This window comes from Caretta caretta, chromosome 13 (assembly GCF_965140235.1).
Source record: "Caretta caretta isolate rCarCar2 chromosome 13, rCarCar1.hap1, whole genome shotgun sequence".
In the NCBI taxonomy this organism is placed as follows: domain Eukaryota; kingdom Metazoa; phylum Chordata; order Testudines; family Cheloniidae; genus Caretta; species Caretta caretta.
This window is the reverse complement of record NC_134218.1, coordinates 4,003,703-4,018,292: the sequence shown is the minus strand read 5'-3', so window position 1 is coordinate 4,018,292 and position 14,590 is coordinate 4,003,703. Positions and strand designations below refer to the sequence as shown.

General features: G+C 43.1%; 1 protein-coding gene across 2 annotated transcripts in view; it reads left to right on the top strand.

The window, feature by feature from the left end:
• Nucleotides 1-14,590, top strand: part of GMEB2 (glucocorticoid modulatory element binding protein 2) — a 43,270-nt gene that overhangs the window by 1,159 nt on the left and 27,521 nt on the right. For both annotated transcript variants that reach the window (XM_048820410.2, XM_048820409.2), the window contains exon 2: nt 9,603-9,796. In XM_048820410.2, coding sequence (XP_048676367.1) covers nt 9,666-9,796 — 131 coding nt within the window. In that variant the 5' untranslated portion in view covers nt 9,603-9,665. The remainder of the gene's footprint in view (nt 1-9,602; nt 9,797-14,590) is intronic.

Genomic DNA, 14,590 nt, shown 5'->3' with positions numbered 1-14,590 from the left:
CCGCGTGCACGGACGCCCTGCCCCTGCCTCCGCCTCCAGATATAGCCCCCCCCACCACCACCACCCTCCGGGGGTTGAATGCGGCGTTTGCCCCACCCTGCTTCTAGCTGTGCACTTCCCTACCCGGACAGGGAAGGGATTGTCTGCACCACCTTGCGTCCCTTTGTGTATGCAGGATTAGTTCCCTCGGCGAGCAGTGCCTGCCGTCTCCGCACCCACGCCTTGCCAGCAGCCCCGCCTCTGAATAGTGCATGCAGTGTGTACACCCTTGTCCTCTGGGCATTGCCTGCACGGTGTTCATATCACCCGCTTCCCTTACAGTACACTCCTTCTGGGTGTTGCATGTACCGTTTTCTTACACGATAATGCGCCACTCTCTCTAGGTGTTATGTGCAATGTTTACACCCTACCCCCATGTAAATTCTTTCCTCCTTCGGGCATTCTACGAAATGCATCCCATAACCTTTCATTGCAACCAGCCCCTGTTACTTTGCATGCATTGTGCCATCATTCCAGTTGGAAACATGCCTTTTGGGCACTGTGTAGAGTATGTAGGTAATATGTGCACCATCTTGTAGTCAAAAGTACCTCAGACATTCTGTGGAAGCCCTTTTCTCTCTCACACCTGCTAACATTGTAGTCTCCATACCCATAGACCTCTCAAGTGCCAAGATCTCCCCTACCATTGCATGCAATATGTTCACCTTGTGCAGTTTGTGCCCTCCCCCAGCCTGCCTAAAGCTCAAGTGCACCCCTAGTCACTGCATGTTGTGTACAAAACCCCACCCAAAAAACAGGGTTACTGGCAGTTCCCTTCTGTTATACAGTTGACATAGTATCTGAGGCAAGTCCTTCTGGTTACTGTGATGATCTGGAATATCTGTGGTATCATGAAAAGCACAGATACATAATTAAATATTAAAATGAATTTATTGATTCTGTAATAATTAAATTAATCTAAAATTCTATGTTTCAAAATGTTTCCAAGCATTTTATGTGTTGCTGTGTACCTTCTGATTTGATGCAGAATTCAGGGCTGGATACTCTTCAGAAATGGGTTGGGGATGGAACCCCTTAGCAGTTCCAAAATAAGCAGTTCTATGCCTGTTTCCAGAGAGTGCAATTTGTATTTGGGGATGGCAGGGGAGGTTTCTACCGCTCCTTCTGGTCAGGTCCAAGGAATTTTAATCTTTCCGCACATCCTGGTTTCTTAAAGCATAGCATCTCTTCTTCATTCATGTGGTTAGGCAGACAGCTGCAGTGATAGTGGAAAGTGCACTGTAAAAATAAAAGAAATAGTATTTTTCAATTCACTTAATACAAGTACTATAGTGCAATCTCTTTATCATGAAAGTTGAACTTACAAATGTAGAACTGTGTACAAAAAATAACTGCATTCAAAAATAAAACAATGTAAAACTTTAGAGCCTACAAGTCCACTCAGTCCTACTTCTTGTTCAGCCAATTGCTCAGACAAAGAAGTTTGTTTACATTTGTTTACATTTACATTTGTTTACATTTTACTGCCCTCTTCTTGTTTAAAATCTCACCTGAAAGTGAGAGCAGATGTTCACATGGCACTGCTGTAGCTGGTGTTGCAAGATATTTACGTATCAGATGCGCTAACAATTCATATGTACCTTCATGTTTCAACCACCATTCCAGTGAACATGCATTCATACTGATGATGGATTCTGCTTGATAACAATCCAAAGCAGTATGCACTGATGCATGTTCCTTTTCATCATCTGAGTCAGATGCCACCAGCAGAAGGTTGCTGGTAAGACTGGAGGTACATGGAAAGCGAAAGAGAGCACTCTCTTAGCAACTCCTTGTATTGTTTTGGCTTGAGCTGTTGCTGTGAGAGCCTTTCTTTCATGAATACTTAGTTTAACCACCAAAATCTTGGTGGGGGGGGGGGGGGGGGGAGAAGAGCACTTATTTAAGGTTGAAAAAGTGGGGCATGTTTAGGAACGAGAAGAATGAGGGGGTCTTGAAATATGTGAAAGGTTGTCATAGATAGGATGGTGATCAGTTGTTCTCCATGTCCCTGGAAAAATCATGGAGCAGGTCCTCAAGGAATCAATTTTGAAGCACTTAGAGGAGAGGAAAGTGATCAGGAACAGTCAGCATGGATTCACCAAAGGCAAGTCATGCCTGACTAATCTAATTGCCTTCTATGACGAGATAACTGGCTCTGTGGATGAGGGGAAAGCAGTGGACGTGTTGTTCCTTGACTTTAGCAAAGCTTTTGACATGGTCTCCCACAGTATTCTTGCCAGTAAGTTAAAGAAGCATGGGCTGGATGAATGGACTATAAGGTGGATAGAAAGCTGGCTAGATTGTCGGGCTCAACGGGTAGTGATCAATGGCTCCATGTCTAGTTGGCAGCCGGTATCAAGCGGAGTGCCCCAAGGGTCGGTCCTGGGGCCGGTTTTATTCAATATCTTCATTAATGATCTGGAGGATGGTGTGGATTGCACCCTCAGCAAGTTTGCAGGTGACACTAAACTGGGAGGAGAGGTAGGTACGTTGGAGGGTAGGGATAGGATACAGAGGGACCTAGACAAATTAGAGGATTGGGCCAAAAGAAATCTGATGAGGTTCAACAAGGACAAGTGCAGAGTTCTGCCTTGAGAATGGAAGAATCCCATGCACCTCTGCAGACTAGGGACCGAATGGCTCGGCAGCAGTTCTGCAGAAAAGAACCTAGGGGTTACAGTGGACGAGAAGCTGGATTTGAGTCAACAGTGTGCCCTTGTTGCCAAGAAGGCCAGTGGCATTTTGGGATGTATAGGTACGGGCATTGCCAGCAGATGGAGGGATGTGATCGTTCCCCTCTATTTGACACTGGTGAGGCCTCATCTGGAGTACTGTGTCCAGTTTTGGGCCCCATACTACAAGAAGGATGTGGAAAAATTGGAAAGAGTCCAGCAGAGGGCAACAGAAATGATTAGGGGACTGGAACACATGACTTATGAGGAGAGGCTGAGGGAACTGGGATTGTTTAGTCTGCGGAAGAGAAGAATGAGGGGGATTTGATAGCTGCTTTCAACTACCTAAAGGGGGTTCCAAAGAGGATGGCTCTAGACTGTTCTCAGTGGTAGCAGATGACAGAACGAGGAGTAATGGTCTCAAGTTGCACTGCGGGAAGTTTAGGTTGGATATTAGGAAAATCTTTTTCACTAGGAGGGTGGTGAAACACTGGAATGCATTACCTAGGGAGGTGGTGGAATCTCCTTCCTTAGATATTTTCAAGGTCAGGCTTGAGAAAGCCCTGGCTGGCATGATTTAGTTGGGGATTGGTCCTGCTTTGAGCAGGAGGTTGGACTAGATGACCTCCTGAGGTCCCTTCCAACCCTGATATTCTATGTCCGTTGAGGGAAGGGCAAGAAGTAATCAGCTGAGTTTGCAGCAAGAGAAACTTAGATTAGATATTAGGAAAAACTTTCCTACTATAAGGATGGTTAATCACTGGACCAGGTTACCTAGACAAGTTGTTGAACCTCTGTGATTTTGAGGTTTTTAAAAACAAGTTAGACAGATGCCTGTCGGGAATAGTCTAGGCATACTTAATCCGGCCTGAGTGTTGGGGGATGGATTAGATGACTACTTGAGGTCCCTTCCAACCCTACATTATGATTCTAACAACTCTAAGTTCTCCTTTTGTAGTTGTTTTATAATTCAGTATCTTCAGCATTGGGTGGGCCATTGTAGTGGTTGATCTCTGGATTGTACAGTAGCTAGAGCATAGGGTCTCTGGCCAATATTGGGAGGGTGAATAGGGTGGAATGAGGTCTCCATCCATAGTGGGATGATGGGTGCAGGTTGCTGAATGGTTAGCAGGTGGACATGTGAGATGCACTAATGCACTAGTGGAAGGTGCTCAGATACTATGGTGATAAACATAGTATAAGAACCTATATAGAACAGAAAGTTGTGGTCCTTGGGAAAGCATGGAATAAAAGGTTGTCTAGTCATAAATAGCAATAGGCTCTGTTACAATTTGAAACCCAATATAAAGAGTTTCCTTTGAGACAGTGGTGTGTTTTTTTCTGTGTCTTGACAGTTAGTTGGGAAAGTTTGGCTGGGAATAATAGGGCAGAGATAAAGCCGATTTAGAAATTTTGGCTGCAAATTCTCTTACTTTCATATGTGATTTGTTAGTGGTGTTACCTAGCAACTAAAGGCTCTAGCCGAGAGCAGGGCTTCATTGTGGTAGGTGCTGTACATGCATAGTAAGAGACATTTCCTACCCTGAAGAACTTCCATTTGAAGTAGACAAGACAGACAAATGTGGGAGAAAAGAAGTACAGTCCCCATTTTACAGATGTACAGCTCTTTGAAGATTTGAGCCTGAGTTGTAACTGTGTCTGATCTGAAGCTGAAAATAAAAACTGGCCTCCCACCTCAGTGTTTGGAAGTGGCACCAACTGGTAGAAAAAACTATTTGCCCATTTGCTTGACTAAATTCCTGTTGTGGCTCACAGCTCAGATTGCCATGGCCTCTACTGCCCTTTAGGAAGCAAGCCTATAGCTGACTGTAGTGCTCTTCCCAAAGTGCCATATGGGGCATAACTGGTAGTGTTGAAAAGGAAGCTGAAGCAGGGAATAATTCTTTCTCATCTTCATATTGGTCAGCCAGTACACCCAGGATTTTTAAATGTAGGTCAGAGCAGATCTGCAGCTTGTCCTTGAGGGAGGGGACATGCAACATAATTTTCTTTTGTTAAAATAACACACTTGGTTGGTTTCAGAGTAACAGCCGTGTTAGTCTGTATTCGCAAAAAGAAAAGGAGTACTTGTGGCACCTTAGAGACTAACCATTTTATTTGAGCATGAGCTTTCGTGAGCTACAGCTCACTTCATCGGATGCAACACTTGGTTGGGAAGAAGAAGTGGCAGGAGGGGAAAGACCCAAGGCAACTTCTGTTTTGTTTTGTTTGGCAAACAACTTGAGGGTCAGGTTATTCTTGTAAGGAGCTTTAAACTGTCTTAGCCTCTCCCCTGCTCTGCTTTTCTGTAGGATGAGTGGAGTATAAAACTGAGGCTCCAGTCTGCAACAAACACCATGTGTGTGGACCCCTGTTTCTGGGCTGAGCTCTGCTGACTTCTTTGGGCCCTACCTGAGCATAGGGGTCTATGTGTAGAAAAGAGTGCCTTAATTTTGGAAAGCCGGGCTCTGGGTAAAGACACAAGTCACTGTCAAAGAAAGAAGAATGAATGGGTAAAATAAAGGTTCAAGAGAAGCCAGGAGATTATAGAAGGCGTAGAACAGGAGTACAGAGAGCCTGAGGAGACAGCAGGCAGAGGCTGGATCTGCTGGGCCTGGAGCTGTTCAGGAGCAGCCCTGCTCCCTGTGTGCTGCAGAGCCATGCCCAGGCTGACTACTTGCCCCGAGCTGGCAGCTGATGATTCATCAGAGCTCTATGGTTCTTACGCAAGAGGGGATTCCAGGCCTTGCTCTAGGGGCAGGGCTTGGGCTTCTCCGCATTATAAAGTGAGTGGGTATGTGACCAGGAAGGCAGAGACAGCTAGGGCAGCAGCTGTGAGCACCAATGCTCAGACTGGTAAGGAGGGGAAAGGCAAGCCGTTGGCTCCCTGTGTGCAGCGTGGGAGCAATAGAAATAGTGTGTGTGTGTGTGTGTGTGTAATTTAGTATAGCATAGTGTAGATGTGGAGAAGAGGGGGCGGTTGGGAGAGAGCATGCTAAATAAGTAGGGCTTCTTTCAGGGGTTTCCTGTTTTGTCACTTAAAATCTTTTGCAATTGAATCTCTGATCCCAGAATCCAAACTATCTGCAACAGTCTGTTTTGCACCTGGAGAAAGTAGTTCCAGAGGTGTTTAAGATGACATCCTTAAGTGTGGTGTCACTCTGCTCTGAGAAGTGACATTGTGGTTTGTGTTTTTTAAAAGGCATGATGAGGTTCCACATTTAGTATGTCAAATATTGCTTACTTCACAAGTAAATCATTATTTTTCTCCGCTAATTGTCAGCCTTTCAGGCTCAGGTTGGTATCTGAAAGTCATGCTGTATTCTTTCTGGCTCTTGCATTTCACTAGTGATAAGCTTTCTAAAGGGCAAGTGCTGCGCTCACTTACAGTTATCATAGAATCATAGGACTGGAAGGGACCTCGAGAGGTCATTAGTCCAGTCCCCTGCACTCATGGCAGGACTAAGTATTATCTAGACCAGTGGTTCTCAAAGCCAGTCCCCCTTTTGTTCAGGAAAAGCCCCTGGCGGGCCGGACTGGTTTGTTTACCTGCCGCGTCCGCAGGTTCGGCCAATCGCGGCTCCCACTGGCCGCGGTTCGCCGCTCCAGGCCAATGGGGGCTGCGGGAAGTGGCACAGGCCAAGGGACATGCTGGCCGCCCTTCCCGCAGCCCCCATTGGCCTGGAGTGGCGAACCACTTTGAGAACCACTGATCTACACCATCCCTGACCAGTGTTTGTCCAACCTGCTATTAAAAAACCCCAATGATAGAGATTCCACAACCTCCCTAGGCAATTTATTCCAGTGCTTAACCACCCTGACAGTTAGGAAGTTTTTCCTAATGTCCAACCTAAACTGCCCTTGCTGCAATTTAAGCCCATTGCTTCTTGTCCTATCCTCAGAGGTTAAGAAGAACAATTCTTCTCCCTTCTCCTTGTAACAACCTTTTATGTACTTGAAAACTGTTATCATGTCCCCTCTCAGTCTTCTCTTCTCCAGACTAAACAAACCCAGTTTTTTCAATCTTCCCTTATAGGTCATGTTTTCTAGATCTTGAATCATTTTTGTTGCTTTTCTCTGGACTTTCTCCAAATCTTTCCTGAAATGTGGCACCCAGAACTCGACACAATATTCCAGTTGAGGCCTAATCAGCGTGGTGTAGACTGGAAGAAGTACTTCTCCTGTCTTGCTTACAATACTCCTGCTAATACATCCCAGAATGATGTTTGCTTTTTTTGCAACAGCATTACATTGTTGACTTATATTTAGCTTGTGATCCACTATGACCCTCAGATCCCTTTCCGCAGTACTCCTACCTAGGCAGTCCTTTCCCATTTTTTATGTGTGCAACTGATTGTTTCTTCCTAAGTGGAGTCCTTTGCATTTGTCCTTATTGAATTTCATCCTATTTTCTTCAGACCACTTCTCTAGTTTGTCCAGATCATTTTGAATTTTAATCCTATCCTTCAAAGCACTTGCAACCCCTTCCAGCTTGGTATGCAGCACTCTTGTGGGTTTGCACAAGTGTAAACTATAGTGTAATTTTAAGCCTGTAGAGTTACACACATGACCCTACAATTGGAACTTAGTTAATAGTTTTTTCGTGGTACATGAACCAGAAATATCCAAGTTTACTCTCTCAAACTGAAGTTATTGGTTCTGCAGGGATGATTGTTGTAATAACTTTGGTAAGTAAAGTGAGACTCTATGCACCAAAGGAGCAGATCTACTGAGTATGAATATGCCATTTTCGCAAAGCCAGATTTCAGAGTAGAACTGAACTTTGAATGGTAAATAGTACCATTAATAAATCACTTCTGCAGTGCAGTCTACCATAATACCAAGATATACCATGTATAATAATGTGAACAGACTTTCTAACAAAGAGCACTGCAGTGCAGAACAATGAAAGTGTTAAGCAGTGTGTAGGTGCTCAACATAATTTTGTCTATATCAGTGAAACTAACAGAGGGATTCCCTGTGGTGATACATTTAGTAGGGCAGAGAAGTCTTCTGATTCTTCAGAGGGTCCTTTTCCCCCCTTCAATCAACAGCAGCTAGGAAGCAAGCCAGTAATGAGAAAGCAAGAGCTAGCTGAGACAATTGTGCCTTTAAAGGGACACCATCAACATTAAAATCAGAACTGTAAAAATATTTTTTTCTCTTAAATTTGTTACTGATCCCTTAGAAACACTGACTTGAAAACAGTTTTCTCTGTCACTTTATGCTTTCCGATTCTGCAAAGTTTTGTTTTGGGCTAAAACTTCTGGGAATGGAAGGAATTTCATTTACATCCTGGAGCTGACTGCTTTCCATGAATCAGTGTACAGAAATCACTATGACCTCCAGAAACCTGAAGGCACTCTCTTCTGCTCCTTACAGGAATACCGTGAGACAGATTTTGGAATCACCAAGGACAATGGGGCCCTGACTTGGTGGGACTCTAGATGCTACCGCAGTATAAATGTTAAATGATAATAACTAATAATAATAAAGGAATCTTCTGGGAGTGTACCAGAGAAGGAGGATGTGCAAGTGTTAACAGTGGAGAAACCTTAGGCAGGAGCAGAGATGGACTGGAGACCTAGGGCTTTTGAGGCTGGCATAAGGAAGTTAGGAGCTGTGGTGACTGGATAGTGGGCAAGCTTCAAGGGGAGAGGGGAAGAGAGAGGGTAAAGTTGCTCACAACAGGCAGTGAAAAGTGTAGTGTGTAAAAGTTTTAAGCACATTAAAATAGGAAACAAAGTTTTAAACATAATTTCACTGACATTCACACAAGACATTAAGTAACAAGAAAAGAGAGACATTATAGATTGAGGGTATATTCCAAACAGAGTAGCAAGGGTTGTTGTTTTGAAACACTTTTAGTGCCACTAAAGAGGATTCTGGGGTATCTTTGCTTGAAGTTGCTAGCACTTTGAAGCCAACTCCTAATTGATAGAATTAGGAAAATGCTTCCTTCGCCCACAACAAAGTAATCATTATGAAGATTCTTGCACTTTACTTTGAAGCATCTGGTACTGGCTACTGTCAGAGACAGGATACTGAGCTAGAATGACCATTGGTTTGACCTGGTATAACAATTCCTATGTTCTGAAGTGCCATGGATGCGGGCAAAGAGGATGCTGGGCTGTATCAGAGCCCTGAAGACTGACTGCTGCAACTCAATAACAGTCCAGATGGGAGCAGGAGATGACATGCATCAACCTCGCTCCCCATTGTAAAATAGATGTGGGGAGGAAGGAATAACAACAGGGAAGAGCCTCAGATTACAAAACGCAGTCCAATTGTCACAAGGCATACAATGCTCAGACAATAGCTTGCTGATCTGATCAATAGTTCTTTAGTGTCAGGAGTAGCTAGCCAGTTGAAGATATCCTGTGGTGAATAGTTACATTAATAAATACCAATGACGTGGGCAGGCTCTACTGTTTGAATGTTTTTTCCCAGGGTGCCATTTTATGGGGCCAAAAGAATGCAAGGTCTGGCCTCTCCTGTTTCATTTTATGAACGTAGGCAGTACTGGGAGAAGTTCAGCTACCATGTAATTTTGTTGTCTCAAATGGCTTCTGAAGTAGCAACCACACAACAGCAACAAAGCCTATTAAAATCCTACACCCAATACTAAGGTATTTGGGTTCCTATGCATAGACCTGGTACGTTTTCCAATATCTCATCTTATGGTTCTTATATTCTTCACTTAAACTGTTTTCAAGATGGAACCAGTGGGATGGGAATTACTAATATTTTATTTGGGATGCAGGATATACCTGTGAAATCCTTGAGAAGGCCTTGGTCCTGTTCTGTATTGGTTCTTCTCTTTCTAGCCATTTTTACTAGTGAGAATCTTCTCATGTATCACATTTTTGGTCTTTCTTTTTTTGACAGGAAACCAGTTCACGGAGGGACCTCTCCACGCAGCTGGTGATCTTTGTGTTCTCCTGCCTAACCATGGCAACCCCAGATGTGAGCGTTCACATGGAGGAGGTGGTCGTGGTAACGACACCTGACAATGTGGTTGATGGCAGTGGTGTGGAAGAAGTGAAAACTGTGCTAGTGACCACAAACTTGTCTCAACATGGGTAAGAAATGGTTTCACCATATGCAATAGAAGTGACATGGAGGTTGGGGCTTTAATATTCAACCCAAGCAGACATCAAATACCTGTGAAATACAGGGTTCAGAGTAGGAGTGAGAATCAGTCCCTTATGATCCTGCCTGTGCTGTGGTTGTTTGACTTGTTCCTTGACAAGGGAGGACCAAGATTTCCCCCACCACCTTGGATACCATGCTAACCAAGTAGAGTTAGATTAATAATCCCCATATCCCCTTCCTGATTATCTGTGGCCAAGTATATGTAGCCAGAAAAACAGGGTTTACCAACAGCTGTTAAATTTTGGAGTGGCCAAGTTGGGTTAAAACTAGGCTTTAGCTGAATGTCTTGTCTACACTGTAATTTTTACTATGTTGAAGGAACTTCTGTTACAACACTGACATTGTTAAAACATGGTTTGGTTTTGTAGCATACACTGTTCCCAAATAGGGTTTAACCATATTCTGCTACAATCCTGGATTTTGGCTGACCTGACATGAGCCTCAGGGCCATGGTAAAAATCACTTTGGTTTTATCTACCCTGCAGGCCCAAGCCATGTTGTATCTGGGTCAGGGGACAACCAAATTGCCTGATATTGTAGGAATTGCTGCAAAGACTAAACTAGGCTTCTGCTTGAGCTAATGCTTTGATTTTTTGAGTTTGGTTGGTCTTATCCATACATACTGTACTAAACTGTATTATAGCTTGGTTCTGGTACAGTAGAGTTTAATCACTGTTGTTAAGCTCTTTCATTTTTGTAGCACAGATGGAGACTATAGCGAGGTTTCAAAACACAGTTCTTGGTTGAGGGGAGTGTGATGCATTCATGTCCACACTGGCCATGGAAACTGTTAGTTGTTGGAATGTCTTAAACTGTAATGCAGACAGGCCCTGAAGCAAAGGGGGATATCTCCTCCCAAACATTCAAGATGGACAAATGGCTTTAAATTAAAGCAAAAAAAGTTAAAGTAAATATTGCTGTTTTCCTTGGGTGAGTGGGGAAAGAATACAGGGTACAGCACTCTCCTCTCCATGAAATCATGTGAGGAGATCCTTTTGCAATCCCACACTCTCACCTCCCAGCATTTTGCTGACATCAAATAGGTGTCACAGTGTCCCTTTTCATATTAGGAACAGTGCAGAGGACTCCAGTGGGTTTTCTCCTTGAATCACCCTTATGCTTACTTGCTAAGACGTACAAAGTAATAAGGTAGGGAGAGGGGGCCTTCTCTTGAGCAGCAGTTAATTGACCACTAGTTCCATCTGCTGTGGTCCATCTGCTGTGGAAACATTATATGTTTGCTGAGTCTTTTACTCTTCTTTTTCTACTACAGTATCATTACTTGAGACCCATATATTTTAGAGATGGAAAAGACATGCTAGGTTATCCCTAGAGAGGAAGCTGGGAGGTTTTATGGTTAAGGCACTTGAATGGGACAAGGGAGATCTGGGCTAAATTCTTAGCTGTGCCCAGACTGCCTGTGTGATTGTGGGTAAGACACTTAGTCTTTCTGTATCTTAGTTCATCATCTGTGAAATGGGGATAATAGCACTTTCCTACCCCTCACAGATACTGAGGATAAATTTGATAATGTTTACCGGGGCTGAAGGTCATATAAATACCTAGACGGAGCCAGTCTCCTTGCTAGTGCAGGATTCTTTTTTTTTTTTTTTTTAACATGTAGGCATCCATGTGTGTACTGAGTTTTACATCTTTTTTACTTTGTTTTTCCTCTTCTTTTTCTTTTTTCAGGTCAGCAAATGTCTGTTAAATGCAATTAATAATCATTTCAAGTAAACAAAATGGTTGAAACAAAAATTAAATATCTATAGGTAGCTCTAAATGATCCTATGCTGATCTAATTTTTAAAAAACTGGAAATTGATTGAAATAACACAGTGTACCAGCTACCTTGGATTAATACCGTTGTCCCTCTAAGCATAATGCACTAACAAAACCTGCAACTGGAATACTTAACTCTCTCTTATTCAAAATTTGCATCAACAGGGTGTGCATTTGCATAGATTTGTATTAAGTTAAGGCCATAATTCACTGTAGTGCTGGACATAGAGGCAGGATTATATTTCTAATGAAGTGAAGAGTCTATTAGATGCTGAAGTCCTTTATGTATCAGTGCTTCAGCTATAGTATAGGTAGACCATGCTGAGATAACTGGATTAGCTTCTGAGAGTCTGATGCTGCATTCCTTGCACATTCCAAATTCCCATTGACTTCATTTATCCTTGAGGTAATTGGAAATACAGTCCCCATGCCATCTTATTCCTAAACTCCTCAAACACAGATCACACAGTGTCCTGCTGGTTTGTGTGTATTTTAGTAGTAGGAACCACCATCCCCTCTGGTGTGAGCTGAAGTCTTCTAAACCAGGGGTGGCCAACCTGAGCCGGAGAAGGAGCCAGAATTTACCAATGTACATTGCCGAAGAGCCACACTAATACATCAGCAGTCCCCACATCAGCGCCCCACTTCAAACATGTAGTTCATAAGTAAAAGGATGCTGCTTCTAATTTTCATCCCTACAAACTCATCTTGGAGAGAGTCACTGTGCTCTTTCGATCTCCTGCATCATTGCAACCAATAGGACCTCAATGGCATCTGTGCAACTCCTCTGTCTTCAAATTATGCACTCAGTGACATCTTCATAAGCCTGCTATCTTCAGTGGGACTCTTCAGCTGTAATGATTGGAATTATTGGTAATTCTGTTTAATACTCAAACTAGAATAGAATCCACAGCTCGTTCTATCTTAGAGTAGAAAAGCAGTACAAACCGTTTTTGGACACGAAGCAGATATGTGCACAAATCCTAAGGAAAATGTCTTTTAAATGAAAAAGTACCTTTTTAAAGTGGTCACTTTTCAGAGATGTGCACATTAAGGTGGACATGAATCAGTTGGGAGTGAAAACAGGTGACTAAATCAGTGTTTTATTCACTAAACCGTGTGCCCATGTCAGGAAATTGATCCACAACTGTTTTCATATTGTGATATAGCAAAATCTTTTGTTCGCAATGTGTATTTTTGGGTCCAGGATTTTAGCAGCATTCTGCAGAGACCTTCTTTCTGTAATTTTCAGCAGCGCCAGGGTAATTACTAATAGGCCCTTAGCAAAAACACTACTGAGATATAGAACAGAGTTGTGCTTCTCAAAATCCTACGTAACAGTGAACTTGGAATGGCTGTAAAATGTAGTTTTTTCTCATGTTTGAAATCAGTTTTTAAGTTGATACTCTAGATACTGTACTGCCTGGTTTGTGTTCATTCCTTATTTTCCTAGACTTTCCTAGATTTTCCTAGATTGGCTAACTCTTTGTGTTCACAAAACGAAAATGGCCTGTTTATACACAGAAGTCCTAAGTAGTGAAGGGCTGTTCATGTTATTTGGTTGAATTTTCCTTGGCACTTCCCTGGCTTATACCCAGAGCATGTATACATGTTGGTGCTTCCAGAGCTTCTGGATTTTCAGCAGGCAGGAAATTCATTTTCATATTTACAGTGAAATTGGCTCCAAACAGATTTCTTTGACCAAAACAATCTCTTGTTTGAAATAGATTGGGAAGTCTGCTGCCATTTACTGTTTTTTCCTCCTCTGGTTTATGGCTCCTTCTGGGGAGAAGCTTGAATGATCCTGTCTGATGCAGTGTGAGCAGCAGCTGCCTCCCACAGCTTTGTCATGACAACCACCTAATGCAAATACTTGTTTGGTGGTGGGACACGCTGTTGTAACTGGAGAAACTTATTTGAGTACTCTCCCATCCCACCCACCTCTGTCTGCTGAGGTACACAACTGTCCTGCATCTGCACAGCGGAACAGAAATGGGGGTTGGGGGGGGGGAGAAAGGGGTGTGGCGAAGCAGAGAAGGAAAATTGGTATATTCCATTTCAAGTGCCTTTTTTCTTCCAGTTAAACCTCTGTGGGGAAAATATCATTTTATAGGCGCCTCAACAGTGTCATGAGTTATTGTCTCAAAGACTGTTGAAGGTTATTAGAGGTTGGGATTTAAGATGCAGCTGGATTAGTTTTCCCTGCCAAAAGTAATCGCTAAAAGTAATAGAAGGTATAGAACCTGACTCTTCTCTAGCATACACTGGTTTTTGTTCCTAATTTACACCCATGTGAGAGAGATCTGAATGAGGCCCGTGGTGTACTGGTGTTCTGTATGTAAGAGATAGATCTGTCTCTCTTTTGCAACCACCACAAGGCAGGTCCAACTAAAATGGTACTTTGGCTGTTCCCCTAGATAAATTTAACAAATTGCTGGGAAGGAATCCTGTGGCAAACTTGAATTATTGAATTACAATTATTCCTTTCTTCCCTGGTGTTAGACTCTTACTCCTCGAACAGTCTTCCCTGTATGTGTCAGCTCAGCATCTGCAGTTCTGACTCTGCAGGTTTGCAGGCCTGCCATATGCCTAGCAAGACTTCAGAAAAGCACAGCACTACCTAGGAAGTGAAATGTATATGTGGGTGAGGCTTGGAGCATGACTTGACTTAAAACGATCCTTCATGCTGAACATACATGTGACAGTCCGATACAGACAGAATAAGCATGTTCTGCAGCAGGTCATCATCAAAATTATTTGGGCCAGTGAATTGTTGATGTAGGTTGTCAGGGATTGAGTTGGGTGAATAATTTGTGGGGTGTGTGCACCTCCTTTATAAGTGGTCAGGCCACTCTCCTACAAATGTGCGAGACCCAAGTTCCATTCCCCACTTTACCTGATGTGAACAAGAGATTTGAACCTGGGTCTCCCTCAGCAGGT